The sequence below is a fragment of the Cryptomeria japonica genome, chromosome 2 (genome assembly GCF_030272615.1).
Source record: "Cryptomeria japonica chromosome 2, Sugi_1.0, whole genome shotgun sequence".
NCBI classification, from domain to species: Eukaryota; Viridiplantae; Streptophyta; class Pinopsida; order Cupressales; family Cupressaceae; genus Cryptomeria; species Cryptomeria japonica.
Window position 1 is genome coordinate 501,705,879 of NC_081406.1, and position 16,305 is coordinate 501,722,183.

At 37.4% G+C, this 16,305-nt stretch overlaps 1 protein-coding gene across 1 annotated transcript in view; it reads left to right on the forward strand.

Moving 5' to 3' along the window:
• The first annotated feature begins 6,673 nt into the window (after nt 1–6,673).
• Nucleotides 6,674–16,305, forward strand: part of LOC131078910 (protein THYLAKOID ASSEMBLY 8-like, chloroplastic) — a 46,225-nt gene continuing 36,593 nt past the window's right edge. Inside the window, exon 1 of the mRNA XM_058016741.2 lies at nt 6,674–7,260. Within this exon, the coding sequence (XP_057872724.1) occupies nt 6,868–7,260 (393 nt within the window). The 5' untranslated portion in view covers nt 6,674–6,867. The remainder of the gene's footprint in view (nt 7,261–16,305) is intronic.

A 16,305-nucleotide genomic window follows, 5' to 3' on the forward strand; every position in this document is an offset into this window, starting at 1 on the left:
TTAAAAGCCAATGTATCTCATCGTATGTCGAGTAATTCAATCCTACTAATTCTTATTAGGAGGGCCCCACCATGATTTCTAACCCATTTCTTAAAATGATAACACAAAACTATAAATACCTATATCTCGATCTATATGACTTAATATGCAGACTCGCCAAAAAATGGAATATTTGATAGAGTTCAAATTCAAACAGATATCCTAATTTGAGCATCCTATATTTTCAATGTAAATGCCATCCGCTCCTAAATTGGCCAAATTATCTGCTTCCAAGTTGCCTTCCCTATAGATATGCTTTATCAACACTTCATCAAAGAAGTCATTCAATTCTTCGACTCTTCCTAGCTTTGAGTTGAGTTTCCAATTAGGGGTTCTTCTGGTTCTTAAGGCATTGATGATAATTTGGGAGTCCCCTTCAATTGCTATTTTTTCAATTTCTAAGTCCTTGCATAGTAACAATCCTTCTATGATAGCCTCTAGTTCGGCCAAATTGTTAGTGTTTTCGCCAATGGGTCTAGCTAATTTCGCACATATAGACCCATCCCAAAAATGTATGATACAACCTATACCCACTACTCCAGGGTTGCCCCTAGATGCCCCGTCAAAATTGAGCTTACACTAGCCATAATCCGGTTTAGACCAAACACATTGTTTCCTGCATTCCTTACTTACCCTTCCTTCTTTGCCATAACAAGGGGAAATAATTAATCCATACCATTCCTTCTTGATCTTAGTGTCCCAAACTGTGAAGGAGTTGTCCTCCAATTTACTTCTTAATCTATTACTTGTCACTTCAACTATGGTTGCTTCCACTTTATTGGTGAAGTTAATGGCATCCATCTTCTTCTCTTGGAATATTCTTCTATTTCTTTCCTTCCAGATTTCCCACGCCAAAATAGAGGGAGCAACCTTCCATATAATTTTGTAAAGACTACCCTTGCAAATATATGACCAACCCTTCATTGCCTCTAAAATATCATTTTGGAATACTGTTTTCCAATCTAACTTCTTACATGACCAATTCCAGCATTCTAAGGCATAAGGATGGTTCAAGAGTAAATGATTGACAGTTTCCTCACTACTTTCACACAGGATACATCTAGAAGGGCCTTCATAATTGGTTTTTTTAAACCATTCAACTGTTACCATTCGCTTCTATAGAGCAGCCTAGAAGAACATGCCTGCCTTAGGAAGACACTCTTTATCCCAACACAACTATATTGGTAACATTGTTTTTTCCAAATGTTGAGACTTGACTGGCTCTGAATATCCATCTTTGATTTTATACTCACCTAAGTTAGATCCTACTCATATCAATCTGTCCACCCCTTTTTTAATGGTTATGTTCCTAGAGGATAGGACATCTCTAAGTTTCTGTTTTTCTCCTTCTGAAAGAGGAATGTTGTCCAATCCTTTCCACTTCCAGCCTAAAGCAGGATCATTGCTATAACAGTCAATATAATATTTTAAGTGTATACCCCATTTATTTTCTAATACCTCTTTAGTTCTCAGGGAGATGGGGAGACCATCCAAGGCTGCATATCCTCCCCACGAGTCCCTCCAAAATAACGCTTTACTGTCATCCACAATATCCCAAGATAGCTTATCCAAGATTAACTTTTTGCATTCCAGGATAAAATTCAAAACCCTAGATCCTCTAGGAGGATTTGTTGATCTAAAAATGCTACACCGATCACTTCCACACAGATACTTGTGTTGTAAAATTCTCACCCATTTCCTATTCGGATCTCTATACATAGTCCAAACTAATTTTGCTCCAAGACCTTTACTCTGCCAACTCATATTTCTAAGCCCTATACCTTTTGAACTTATAGGCCTATAGATCTTATCCCAATTGATAAGTGCAAATTTTCTATCCTCAGAGACCCCTTGCCAATAGAAATCCCTCATTTTCTTTTCCATTTTACCTCTTGCACCTTGGCCTAAAGGTAAACAAGACATTTGAAATGTCAGAATTGTTGACAAGACTAATTTTAGCATTATAGCTCTACCAGCATTGGACAACCACTTGCCTTTCCATGATTCTATTTTCTTCTACATTTTTCCCACAACTGGGTCCCATAGCTTGTTAACCCTACATCCTTTATCTAAAGGAATACAAAGTACTTACTAGGGAATTTGCCTCTCTTGAAACCTAGAATTTGACATAGCTCAGCTTCCTTATGCTAATTTGTGTTAAAGAATAAAATCTTCGATTTATTAACTTTAATGACTTGTCAAGAAGCCGAAGCATATAGATCTAGAATTTTCTTAAAGCCCTTGCTTCTAGTTTATTACCATCCCTAAAGAGCATTGCATCATCGACGAATTGCTAATGGATTACATTGCTAACCCCTTTTGTTACTTTAATGCCTATGATTTGACCCATAGATCTAGCTCTACTTATACACCTGCCAAAAGGCCTCTGCCATAATGATGAACATAAATGGTGAGATAGGGTCTCCTTGTCTCAACCCTCTAGTTGACTCAAAATACCCTTCTGGGGAATTGTTTACCAAGACAAAGAATCTTGGAGTAGAAATACAGCTAAAGATTAGGTTGATTTATTGCTTATCAAAGCCAAAAGCTTCCAAACATTCACATAAGAACCTCCAATCTACTCTGTCATATGCTTTTTTAATATCCAGTTTGATTAACATACTAGACTTATGGTTATGCTGAATTGTATGGATGATTTCTTGAGCTATAATTACTCCATCCAGGATAGATATTCCAAGGACAAAGCTCGTTTGCTCTTATGATATAATGGAAGGAAGAATACTCTTGATTCTATTGGCTAGTGCCTTAGATAAGACCTTGTATATTGTATCATAATAAAACTTTCTGAAAGTCATCCAATTCCTCAACACTGTCCTTTTTGGGTATGAGTGCTATAAGCGTATTATTTATTTCTTTTAGGACTCTACCTGAATTCCTCATACATTATATTGCTTCCCACAACTCCTTACCAACAATATGCCAACATTTCTAAAAAAAGCCTGCAGTGAATCCATCTGCCCCGAGCACTTTATCTAGATGTAATTGTTTTACAACTGTCTCAATTTCTACAAATTTAAAACTACTATTAAGATTTTTATTAACTTCTGTCGAGATGACTCTAGGTATATAGCTAAATAACTCCCGTCGGGCCGCTAAATCTGAGCCATCCCAATTATTAAGGGTATTCCTAAAATGATTCACTATTTCTATTGCAATCTCTTATGGATCCTCTAGAAGGGTGCCTCTACTTCCCTTAATCTTGCTAATTTTGTTGACACTCCTTCTATGTTTCACACTGTTATGAAAGAATCATGAATTCCTATCCCTTGCTCCTAGCCAGTGTTCTCTAGACTTCTGTCTCCAAAAAATCTCCTCCTTTGTCAATAAGTCCTCATAATTATTGAGCAATTCTTTTTCTTTGAAATATTTATTTTGATCCATACCCTCCTTTACAATGTTGTCATTGATTTGGTTCAGTTCAGCCTCAATTCTTTCTTTTTCACTAAAGATGTTCTTAAAATGCTCCATATTCCACCGCGTCATATCCAATTTTTTTTTTTAAATTTAGAAATAAAGAAAATATTTTAGACCCTTGAAACTCCTCCTCATTCCACCATTTACGTACTAGATCTATAAATTCTTTGTCCCGAAACCACATGTTTTCAAACTTAAAGGGGAACCGCTTGGGCCTCTTGTCCTCTGTCAAATCTAACTGGATTGGATAATGGTCAGAGCCTACCATGGTTATAATAGAAGAGCTCAAAGAATGTTGAAAATCTGTGAGATCTCCTTTAAAGAGAAACCTATCTAGTTTCTCAGCGATTTAGTTAGTTCCTATCCTCCTATTGCTCCAGGTGAAGGAGTCATTATTCATCCTGATATTCACCATGTTATTTCTATTAATCCATTCTCCAAACTCTGTTTAGGCTATAGAAATGTTTTGCAAAGCCCCCAATTTCTCTGACATATTCAATATTGCATTAAAATCTCCCCCTAGTATGTAGTTTGAGTCCAAATTCTGCAACATAAAGGTGTCTAATTCTGCCCAAATGACCCATTTACCAATAGTGTTCAAAGGGCCATAAATGTTTATAAGAAGGAAGCTTAACGAGGTGTGCAAGCTACTGATCTTACCACATTGCCAATGCACATTGTTCACTATTGGTTCATAACTAATCCTTCTTGGATCCCAAAGTACTGCCAGACCACCCGCAACCCCTGTTATTAAGTTGTTTTCCACGTTCCAAATTTCTAATTTCATTTTAAGGGACTTCCATTCTTCATCCCTTAATTTGGTTTCTTGTATCATTACAATATCTGAATGGAAAATAGTCAGACTACGCTTAAACAAGCATTCCCTGTTAGGGGCATTTAATCCCCTAATGTTCCAAGTTGTAATCTTCATTTTTCTTTAGGAAGGCACTTCCCCTTCCTAGCCTGAAATAGATTAGTTATTTTTGTCTGATCCTCTACTTCCCCTAGCTTTTTCTCTAAGTTCTGTAAGAGATTTTCTTCCTCTTCTCCTAGGAGTTGTCCCATAATCTGGGGTATCTTTATCAGGGTAGGTTAAGGCTAAGCCAAGCTTAACTTCATTGCCCATGTTCTCTGCCTCAACCATATTGATCTCCTGAATTACATCATTATCTTCCCCCTCGATCTTAGAATCTAACTCCAATATTTTCTTGATGAGCTTTGATTTCTCCTTGACAACTTCATCATTGTTCTCCTCCTCAAATTCAAATTCAGAATCAGAATCATTTAAACCCATCCATCCATATACCACTTCTAGATAATTTGGGACCTGATCTTGTACTCCTGAATCCAAATTAAACATGTCCTCCTCCTGATCCACCTATGGCTCCAGAACTCCTGATAGAGTGGGATTATGATCTACCTTGTCCATCTTTTGTGGTGTTCTTAAGATTTCTGAGCTAAAGGGTTTCTCATTATTTTCTTTGTTTTCTATGACTCTAGGACTAACAGTCTCTATAACAAAGTTGCCTATGTCATTATTAAAATTAATATTAATTCTTGTTTCCAACTGGGGAGAAGAGGCAGACTTGTCCTTAATGTCTAAATCTGCCTTAGCAGAAATCACATTACCATGAATAACCCCATTGTAAAAATCAGCTCTAATTTATAAGCCGTCTTAGCCGTGATTAATTTCAGGGGTTCTAAGGTTTTGTCATTACAATCCATATCTATGAGCAATTTCACTTGTGTTGAACTCATAAAATTTTCTTCTACCCATATAAAAGATCCCAACTCATTTCCTATTTCTGCTAGGGTATCAAAATTTAACAGTTCTACAGGCAGATAGTCAATTTTGATCCATCTAGGAATTTTTTTAGGTTTATACTCAAATGGATTAAAATTAATGTGCCAGTCCAAGAAATGAAAACTGTATCCTTTGAAAATAACCGGTTTCTCATTTAACAGTTCTTTTTTCAAATCCTTAGTTCTGCATTTGATAAAGAGAAAATCATTAGGAAGGATAGATATACTTACCTGTTAGTGGTAAGCCCAATGCCACCATTGTTCAATCATGTTAATCGGTTGTCCCCGACTGCTCCATTTCGCGAATAGCCCGAAATCTTTATAATTATCCCAACAATCATCGATGACCTTGGTATGAATGACAAAATATGTGCTATTTTCTCTGTTAAGATAGTCTGCTTGCCTGAGATATCTGCTATAATGATCCATTGCTGGAGCCAGCTTAGGGTCGATCGGATTATTGAAAACCTTGCGAACGGGTATCCTGCTAGGGTTTGGCTTGGCTCTTAAATTGCCATAATTTAAATTTCCCCCGTTAGGTTTCTTAATGGGAGCAACCTTAGAGCCAGATAATTTAGGTTCCATTCCCGAATTAGTTCTCCATCCTTTTTTAGATTTTGCCTGGTAAGAGCGGGTTTGATCTGAGAGGCATTGTGAAAGTTTCTCAACCCTCTTTGTTTTCCTTGATTTGACAATTTGCCAGCCATTATAGGCAATTGATTGATTATACTTCTTATTCTGATTTTGCCAACATTTATCAACCCATTTGCCATTTGAATAAACCCATTGCGCCCTGTAATCTTTGATTTTGGGTTTAAAATCTGCTTGCCTACCAATGGATCTGTTAGCAAAGTATTTAGGGCCCAAGGGAACCCTTCTAGCTCCTGTAGCCTATCGAGGATGAGTCATTGAAAAATAGTCTGCCCTCGATGTATACTTTTGAAGATTAAAGTTCCTTGGCTTATTTAATTCGTACTTGTTTGATTTCTGCGTTGAAAACCTGGAGGGGGGTTGTAAATTCGTGAAAGCCTTGGTTATGATAAAAAAGATAATATTTGTTTATGTTTTTAATTATTTGTTCTTTTTAATTGAATATAAAGATAAGATATAACAATAATAAGTGTTCTTAAAAATAAATCAAGATCACTTTATTATTTAATAAATTTAACTTCACAGAAAAATATAGACACATTTTTATAACAAATGGTATTTCAGTATTCAAGTATTGAAGATTTTTAGATTTGATTTTGGTTGAATCTTTAAAAAGTCATTTTTTTGACACTTCCCATTAGATATGTTATTTTGACCAATCATATCTCCAAACCTTAATTATAGATATTAAATATCCATTTTACAATTAAAAAAATAAGTCTTACAATATTCCATATAACTGACGAAGTTAGCCCTCACGTCCATCTCCCTTCATTAATGGATAAACCTGTATAGGTTTATGTACAGGTCGCTACATGACACCCCCCGCTGTTCTATAACGCCTCTCGCGTAAGAAAATGGAACCATAAATTCATGTGACAAATTTCACGAGAACAACATAGTGTACGGGAATCCTGATTGAATGCAGCACTCAAAAATATGTCCGTTACAATTATCTATCAATTCCAGACACTTCAGACGGCAATCCCCATTTCTACCTTGAAAAGTAATCCCAAGTTCAACATCAAGACGAGTTCACAAAATTTTCTCATTTCCGGAGGGAAAAAAAGTTGCGGGCTAAAATGGTCAATTCAGAAGCGAAGGAATGTAATAATTATGAGGGACAAGGGTCAAAACCGGGGGCCTCTATGGAGAGGAAGGCTCCTTAGCAATGAAGCAATTCAAGCAGTACAGGCTCTCAGGAGAGCAAAGAAAGACACCCACAAGCTCGAAAATGCCTTTCAAACCAAAATTGCTCGATTGCTTAAGAAAGACCTTCTGTCCGTGCTAGGCGAGCTTCAAAGGCAAGACCAATGTGACTTGGCTCTGCAGGTATTTTCCCGTCTTGCCTTTTTTTTTCTTTAGGATCAACATCCCGACATGTTATTAGAGTTTAACAATATTTACTTTTAGGATCCTTTCAGTCTTGAAATCACAAGGCACTATGCATGACTACCAACATCTCCAATTGTCAAGAGGTAAGCTTTTTCCTTTTAACAAACTGAATAAAGCTATATGTGGACTATTTCTCTCTACAACATAGGAACTTGAAAACAATGAAAGGGGATTGGTGGCAAACATCCTCAACTCAATGGCATCCTTGCCATGCCATGTCCATCATCCAATAAGGTCGTTTTGAGCAAATGTAGCCTCGTCTGTCTTGGCCTCTAGTTTCCTAAATGTTGGACTCTAATGATTGGCAAAAGCAATCTAGTGCTTTTGAAGTTTGGATGCCTCCTTAGTGTTGTACATTTTTGAAGGGCCTTCATAAACCCTTTTTTCACCTCTTCATTTTCAAAAGGAAGCACTCTCCTAGTCCTTGTTGCATTCTATTTTGGATAGAGCATAGGCTGCCATGTGTATCAAGTTGTTCATAGTGTTCTAATGCATGTCACAATGGACCTAATATGCTCCTCATATAGTCTTGAATTAGGGTCCTTGCTATGAATTGCTTGCTTTATTTAGCCAAGCATGCTATCAAATCTCTCGTAAATTTTGCTAGGACTAGAGAGTTTGTATCAACATACCTAATTACCTTCACATTCGGCGACCTAATAAATGACACAAGTGACCTAATTACTTGCACAAGAAGTGAGGTGAAAGAGAAAATGTGTTTACAAACAAAATATTCAAAAAGAATAAGGCCCATTTCTGATTTAAAATTAAGTTTTATAAATTTTCAAAATAAAATACAAAAAAGGGAAAAAAATCTGAGTTAGTAAATTACCTCAATGTGGACCACCAATCATTATTGAGGATCTTCAACTTTGCACTCTTCCCTTTAGCTATGTTAGCCTTTGCGCACCTACCCCACTCAACTTTAACCATCATTAATTGTAGATGCTCCTTAACCTCAAGCATTCAACCTAACAAGATGAAGTAAATGGCCTATCTATTCTCCATAGGTTTGAAGAATTCCTTCTTTGAAAAGTCTTGAACAGAGTGAGTGATGTGTGATGGTTGCAAATGAACATTTGTATGTCGTTAACTTCTACCATGATTGCCTTCATCCAATTATCTTCCTCACGTCGTTCAATGCTTTGTTCAACGTGTGGACACAACATGGTGTCCAAAAAATGTGTTTGTAAGTACCTCTATGATTATGCCATCTAGTTTATAAACATGTGTTGAGTCGATGACAACTTGTACAACATTTGATGCCCCAACCTCCTTTAGGGCCTCTTTCAAAAGCTGAGATTAGAAGTCTGCATCCTTGCACTTTCTTGAATAATAAATTGTTATAAGAAAATAAGAGCCATCCACATATGTAACTATAATATTGATAAGTGACCAATGTCTAATATTAATCCACCCATTCATGATAACTTAGCAACCTGTCCTTAGCCAAGCTTGCCTCACGTGTTTCATAAACAAACTCACTTTAGAATAATCTTTATGAAGGTTGTACATAGTCTATGTTCTCTAGGGAGCATATGGGGAACCGACATTTGTCCTCTTCAACATTTCTTTGAAATAGGATGAACTTGCCATATGAAATGAGATGGCATGGGAAAAAGGAAAATTTGGCAATGGAAGAATTTGACTCTTCCAATGATTGCACATTCAATTGTAAGGCTTAGTAGAATCCATTAAATTTGTTGAAACACCCTTATTTCTTGTCTCACCTCTTTTTTCAATTGTAACTCCTGTTCTCCTCTTTCCACAATGATCTCAATTTTGGGGTCTGGTTCGTCCGCATCTTTTTGTACCTTATAAGACCTGTTCTTTACCAAGTTTGTTTGTTCTTCTAACCATTCAATTAGCTTCCAGATTCCTTGACTTCTATGTGGTTGATTTTGTTGAAGACTAGTGTTCTCTGGAGCTGGTTTAAAAATGATCTCTTTGATTTTTCTTAGGGTGGTACGTATTTTTGCATCATCATGCCAAAAGGAAAATGTGTGAATAAAGTCTTGTTGCAATTCTTCCCGCTCCTTAGTTTCTACTCTTCTTTCCTGATTAATGTACCAAATTTGGACTATCAGTGTCAAAGTCTAGTAAAACAGTTGATGTAGAGATAGTAGTCATATTCCCTATACCTTTGCCATGTGATAATGCAAATTTGAATGTGATCCTTTGGGGTATTTAATCCTTCATATTTGGGGATTAGGGCATATTCTCCTTGCATGTATTGAGCCTTGATTAGAATTCAAAAGGCATGCCAATCAAGGATAGTATGTTTGTGTGTGTTCCACCAACAAGCTGCATTATAGACTAGGGTGTCCTAAAGTGCAGCAATCCTCATTGATTCATGTTGAAATGTTCTTTCCATGTGTATTATATACTCCTTTACATCTCCTACTACTGAAAACCCTGGTAACTTTATATGTTATATACCCCTTTTGATGTGATTAATATGTTTTGTATTATTATTGATTTCTCTCAGGCGTATCTTTCAAATGGCTTTGTATCATAAATACCCCTCTAAATCTGAATATCTTGCGTTGCGGAGGTTGTGCAGTGCTGAAAATTTTGGAAATTGAGTAGATAGGTCATGGATATTGTCTTCTATTGTTTCCACATAGGACCTATCTAATATGTTGGTTAGTGGGATGTGTACTATTCTTGTATTGTCTACAGAGGGCATTTATTCTTTCATTGAGTCTACTGTCCCATTTGAATTTTCAAACCATCTCAGTCCTAGCAATGCTCTATAACTATAAAAAGGTTCTTTCATATCATCAACTTCAAAATCTACAATTTGTTTTAGCCCTTTGATGTCTACTTCTACATTCTTCCATGTTCCCAAAGTCTCCATATCAAAACCGTCTGCCAAACTGACATTCATTTGTGTTTCGACCAACTTGGGTCTGCCCAATCTTTCCCAAGTTGTTGGAATAATGATAATGTTCACACCTAGATCTACCATCACATGTTTAACTTTTCTATTACTAAGGTGTGCGATAATTAAAAGAGGGCTTTCCAGTTCTAGTCCTCAGTAAGTTGATGGACTTATTGGTGTTTTTGCTTATTTCGGTACTTCCCCAATTGTTTTAATTTGACTAGGAGGTCTTTTTGCTAGGCCAAAGAGGCCAAATTCTTTAATATAATATCTTCTTCAGAAAAACAGGCTATACCATCATTTTGTTGAATGATTTGTTGTCTTGCACTTTCCACCACTCTATCATGATTTTGCTTGCTTGGCCGGAAGTAATCATATTCCTCTTCTTTCAGGCCAGATTCCTCACTCACTTCTTCAATTTCTTTTTGTTTGTTCTTTTCGGTATCAATCTCTTGTCTAGTCAAAATCGTAGCCTTTTCTTCTTAGTTCCAAACTTCTTAATCTGCATTTGTTGTTCTTCCATGGAGCATTCTCCATTTTATGTATCAAATGACCAAAAATACATTCTTTGACAACCCCTTACTTCTTGTTGTGGCATTCTTCTTATGACTCTAGCTCCTCTATACCCTTGTAGATCATTGCTTCTTGATTGTGGTGCTGCATTTTGGAAGAACTGTTGTGCTTTATCACATTTATAGATGTCATGGGAATCATCTCCACAAAATGGACACTTCTTCTCCTCGGCCCAACATTTTGTAACTTAATGGCCTACATTCCCAGAGTTATAGCATGCAGCATCATTCCTCTGGTGATTGTTTCTACCACATCCTCTTCCTCCTCTATAGTTTAATTGTCTATTGTCCTCAATATAATCTTGCAGTGGGATATTTTGCAAGGCATGAGCATTTTTCTTATCTCTCCAAGGTGGTTGTTTGTATCCAACATCATTATTATACAAGTCCTTTAACATATGTCATGTTTCTATCCATCTTTGCAATACAATTATGGTTCATTGGGCATCTTGGATGATGATTTGCGGCATTCCGAACTTGAAATTAATTTCCAGAACAGTCCTTAGTGAGATGGCTATCCCATTCTTTGCAAGTTCCACAATATAATGAATTTGTCTTTATTAGTATGATTTTGAGCTCTACATGTAATGTTGTTATAGTCCTCTCCTCCTAAGCATTAGGGCAATCGTTTTGGATGTGACCTTCCCTTGAACAATAAGTGCACCATATCTCCTTAGCTTTCTTCACTTCTCCTTTTGCCAAAATTTTATTTTGTAATGTCAGTTTTTCTACCGCTAGTTGTAATTTTTCAAGAGTCTCCTTTGTTTCATCCTTTTGAGGTCTATTCCATGACTAGGCTTCTATGCGGTATGCCATGGTGATCAATTTTGTGTAAGAATCAAATACTCTTCCATCTAATGCTACCCTTATGTCTCTTTATCGTTTGGATAAGAAACATTTGATGTTTTGCCTTTCTGATAGTAGTTCCTCCAATTTGTGGCAAACTTCTTTGAATCTTTTATCATAAGCCTTCATAGATTTATCTTCCCTTTGTACCAAGTCCCTCATTTTACTAACACTTTCCATAGGGATATCCAAAGTGTCGAAGTTTGTTGAGAAATTTCGTTTCACTTATCCCAACTCTTCCTATGTCTGAGATAAGTTTTTTTATACCAATCTAATACATCCTTCCTCAATGAAGATGCAAAATCTAATAACTTCTACTTATCCTCGTTAATGTCTCTTCTGTCCTACAATGATTTTAATAGGAATATGTGCTCCATAACCTTTGTAGTGTGCTTGTTGACTACTAGATTTTTTATTGATAATTCCAATTTGGTGTCCTTCTCTACTTTAGTTTTGTGGATAGGTGGACCCTTATCCCTTTCCTTTTTCACACTTTGTACTAGATAGGGCTTCTATTCTTTGCTCTCATCTCTTTCTAATTTTTTTTTATCAAAATACTCTTTTGCAAGTAGCTCTTCCCAATTGACTTCTTTATCTCTTTTCTCTTTCTTTTGCAAATGGAGACCCCCACTTTTTGCTTGTTAGCTTAGGTGTTTTAGTTTACTCATCTTTAGCTTGGCAATGGTCGTAGTCTTTAAGCATTGATTGTGAGAATGGTTTAGTCTTGTCGGTTAGGGAATGAGTGTGTTGACCCAAACTTGGAATGTGTTAGGATGCAATGTCATGTCCATGATGTGTAATGAAGTCAGGAAGTGCATAGCAACAATGTGTTTTGAGTGTGTGTGGAGTAGGGTTGTAATTTGTGCACACAAATGTATGTAGGGGGCTAGATTGCACCCATGGAATAAGTATGGAAATTTGTGTAAGTTAGGTTTTGTGCAAACATACCTCTTATATGCGCCGTGCACACATTTGTGCACACTTACTCCTCATTTGCGCCTATGTGTTTTGTGCACTAGGACCCCTAAATCTCGCCCTAGGTCAAGGTTGTGCATACAGAAGGTTGAATTGTGCCCTAGGTCAAGGTTGTGCATAAGTTCAAAGGTAGCCCTCACCTTGCAAACCAGTGACATTTGTGCTCAACATTGTACATACCAGGCGTCAAAATGCGCCCATGAGGAGATAGAATTTTTCTAAAGTAGGAACAAACCCCCCCCTCCCCCCCACTTGCACCCATGTGCATGCATCTAGGGTTGTGCGACAAGTTATCTCATATGCACTGAAGAGGAGGGGTGATGAAAAATTCATTATTTAAGTCAAAATTTTACGCACATAGAACTTGCCACATCATATGCACACGTATCCCTGAAAACCAACCTCATGATCAAAGTAATCATTCAAAATAATTGTCTAAGTGTTGCCTTAAGGGGCCTGTTGTGACCATTTCACACATCGCCCCATCACAAATTGGGACCCCCTCTTTTGCTTTTAGTTTTAGGTTTAGGTTAGGTTTGCAGTTTGATCCTTTAGAATTGAGTGGGTTGAGTTGATTCTCTCCTTAGCATTTTGAGATGAACGTCTAGGATGATCATTTCATTTGATCATCATTGTTGTCTTGCAAAATCAGAGATGAAGTGTTGAGATTTTTGTTTAGGGCAAGTTGTTTTAGAGAGTAGGTGCTTGGAAGTAGGATAGGTTAAAGTCAAATTAATCATGAAGAAGCCTAGTGCCAAGTGCTTAAGTGAGCAAAGTTGTCATCTTGGAGTCATTTCATTTGACCCCCCAAGGTTGAAGATACTATTATAACCAATCTCTCAAACTAAGAGAAGAAAATATAGCCTCCATGCATACTCTTAAAATGGTGAAGATTGGTGATTATTGGGAAGAACTAGTTGTGGCCTCTATCATTGAATTGCTATCAAAATATGAATATCTATTCCCTTGAACATTCACCGATATGAAAGGCATAAAAGAAAAAGTGGGAGCCATGAAAATAAGAGTCAAGACAAAACTAGATAAAATGTTGGCCACAATAATTATCAAACCGACAGAAGATTCTGAGTGGATTAGCCCCGTGATAGTACAAAATTAGAAGATAGGAGAAATGCAGATATGTGTAGATTTTTCGAGAACTGAATAAAGCTTGCATTCATAACCTCTTTCCTACCCCATTCATGGAGGAAATCTTGGATTTGTTGCTAGTGGAGAGATTTATTCATTCACTGATGGGTTTTCCAGATACCATAAGTTCCGGATCAGGGAAGAAGATCAACCTAAAACAACATTTGGCATAGAGTGGGGATCTGTTGGTGTACGTTTTATCATCTACCAAACATTAGAATAAGATACCCAAAGGTATTCTATCCTCTCCAGAAAAATCACTGCTGATTCCAAGGTCTATATGTGCGAACAAGCGAATTTAGTGGGATAGTTACTTGGGTAGTGTATGCTGAAAATCTCAAGGGGGACTTACGTTTATGAATGTCTTTTAAGCTTCTGGACTTAGATAGATTTATCAATTTTAGGCTCTTTCTTTTTTTGGATTTTCCGAGCTTTAGACTTTCAAAAAGGGAAAAAGGGATAGGGTTTTTGAGAAAGCTGATCTAAACCTACGAATTCTAGAGACGGTATTAACTAGATGTTCTCAGGAAACCGCACTTTGCTTCGCCACACTGAGGACAACTACACAAAGCGGGTGCAATCTTCAACGGGTTGTTCTTATGATCGAAATGTTGGCATACACAGAGGATAGGCTCAGACTAACTTTGCACAGTGAAATGGAAATCATCCATTCACCAAAAGTATGAACAGAGATACACCGTTAATTAATACTTATCAAATCCTTCATTCAATTCTAGCAACATGAAAGCAAATCTAAATTAACTTTAGTGTTGAGGAAATTGAAACCATGCTAATCACTCAAACAAAGGAGATTACAAAGCCTTAAGAGAAAGCACACATGCAATATATTATTTGAAAAACTGACCTTCACGCAACAATATATCAAAAACCTCACACTCTCCAAATGAGAGGAGGTAGCCTTATATAGTTTTCAGAAAATAATAAACGACCGAGATCAAACAATGATCAAGGGTCCAAATTGAAAGTTATAAACCCTAACTAGGGTTTCTCAAAACTCTATCAGTCAGAACAGACAAAAGAGTGACATGTGGCATAGCTGCTATTGTCACTGAGGTGAGTGTCCAATTTCCCCTTTTACAGATTCAATGTATCTGGACACGATGAGCCAAACCTCTTCCATAGTGACACTTGGCAGGTTACTAATCTGGAAGTCGACGATGTCCACATCATCAGTACACGTGGCGAGGATGCCTTCCCACTCAACTGCTTGGACAAGAAAGTTATCGTCAATGAGGAGAAAACTTGCAATCCTTGAGAGATCGCCCTTATCACTCATCCCCGAGTCTTTGAAAAAGCTCGACTGAATTCTGGCTCTCAGGTTCTCTGCCTGCAGGTGTTTTTCTTGTATACCCTCTTTCTTCCAAATCTCTGATGCCACATGAAACACCTTACTTAAAATCTCTCTGACACTTTCCTCCATCTCAAAACACTTAATTTCAGATTTCTTCAGGACTTCAATCCTGGTGACCAAAGCATAATACCAAGTGTTAAAATCATACCTATCTCCAGCCTGGATGACACCTGCATCTACCAAGCTTCGCTTTGATAGACCTTGGATAACCCTCAATTGTGGAAGTATTTCATCTTGGATTTCTTCAACATCTTCCCAATTTGCAACTAAGTCCTGAATTCTGCTGACCAATGAAGAAGTTGACTCATGTGCTAATACCAATTTTTCCACAAGTATGTCAGCACGTGCCGAAGCATCTAGGATCCATTCCTTAGTTTGCGTGAACATGCCCTTCATGTCCTCCTAATCTTTCATTGACTCTTGCTGAAGAGGCTGTGGAGGGGTGGCTGGTATCTCTTGGTTAAGTGGCTTGGTTAGATGGAGAACATATTTCCTCCACAGCTGATTCTCTTCCTCAATCTTCTTTTTCTTTTTTCCTTCTCCTTGGCTAGCCTTGTCTTGAGAGCATTGCAAGAGTCGTCAAAGTATTGGACTTCTTGGTCCTGAGTAGGCTTACCCAACTCTACAGTAGTAATCTTATAATCTTCTGGGGCAATATTGTCCCGAGTTTTACCTTCTTTCGGCATAGCTATTTGAATCGTTCTAAACCCTGCACTATCCGTTTGAATCAAAGAGAATTTTCTAGCTGGCTTAGGTGGTTTAATTACGACTGGTTCGTTCACCTTTGCCAAAAATGTTGTTGTATTCTCTTCAGAATGGGTTTCATTAGGAACCTTAGCCCTTATCCTTTCTCTCAACCAATTAGGAATGGTTGACTGCTCCACAGTATTTTGATCAAATCCACCATTTGTCCCTCCTGGTCCAGTAACTATACCATCAAGGAAAACTACTGGGGGCTCAGGCTCTTCAAATTCTGTGGCTTTATTGAGAACTTGTTCCTTGTCCGGGTTTTGGACAGCCTATCTCATTATTTCTTCAATCGAAGGAGAAGGCACTCTTACTTCATTATTCCCATATCTGTGTCCATCTTCCGTTCTTCAACTGCATTCTGGTCAAGCACAACAGATGCGGCACTCAGAATGGAATGACCTTCGTTGGATTCACGTCTCTCCCCAACAACTTTCTTT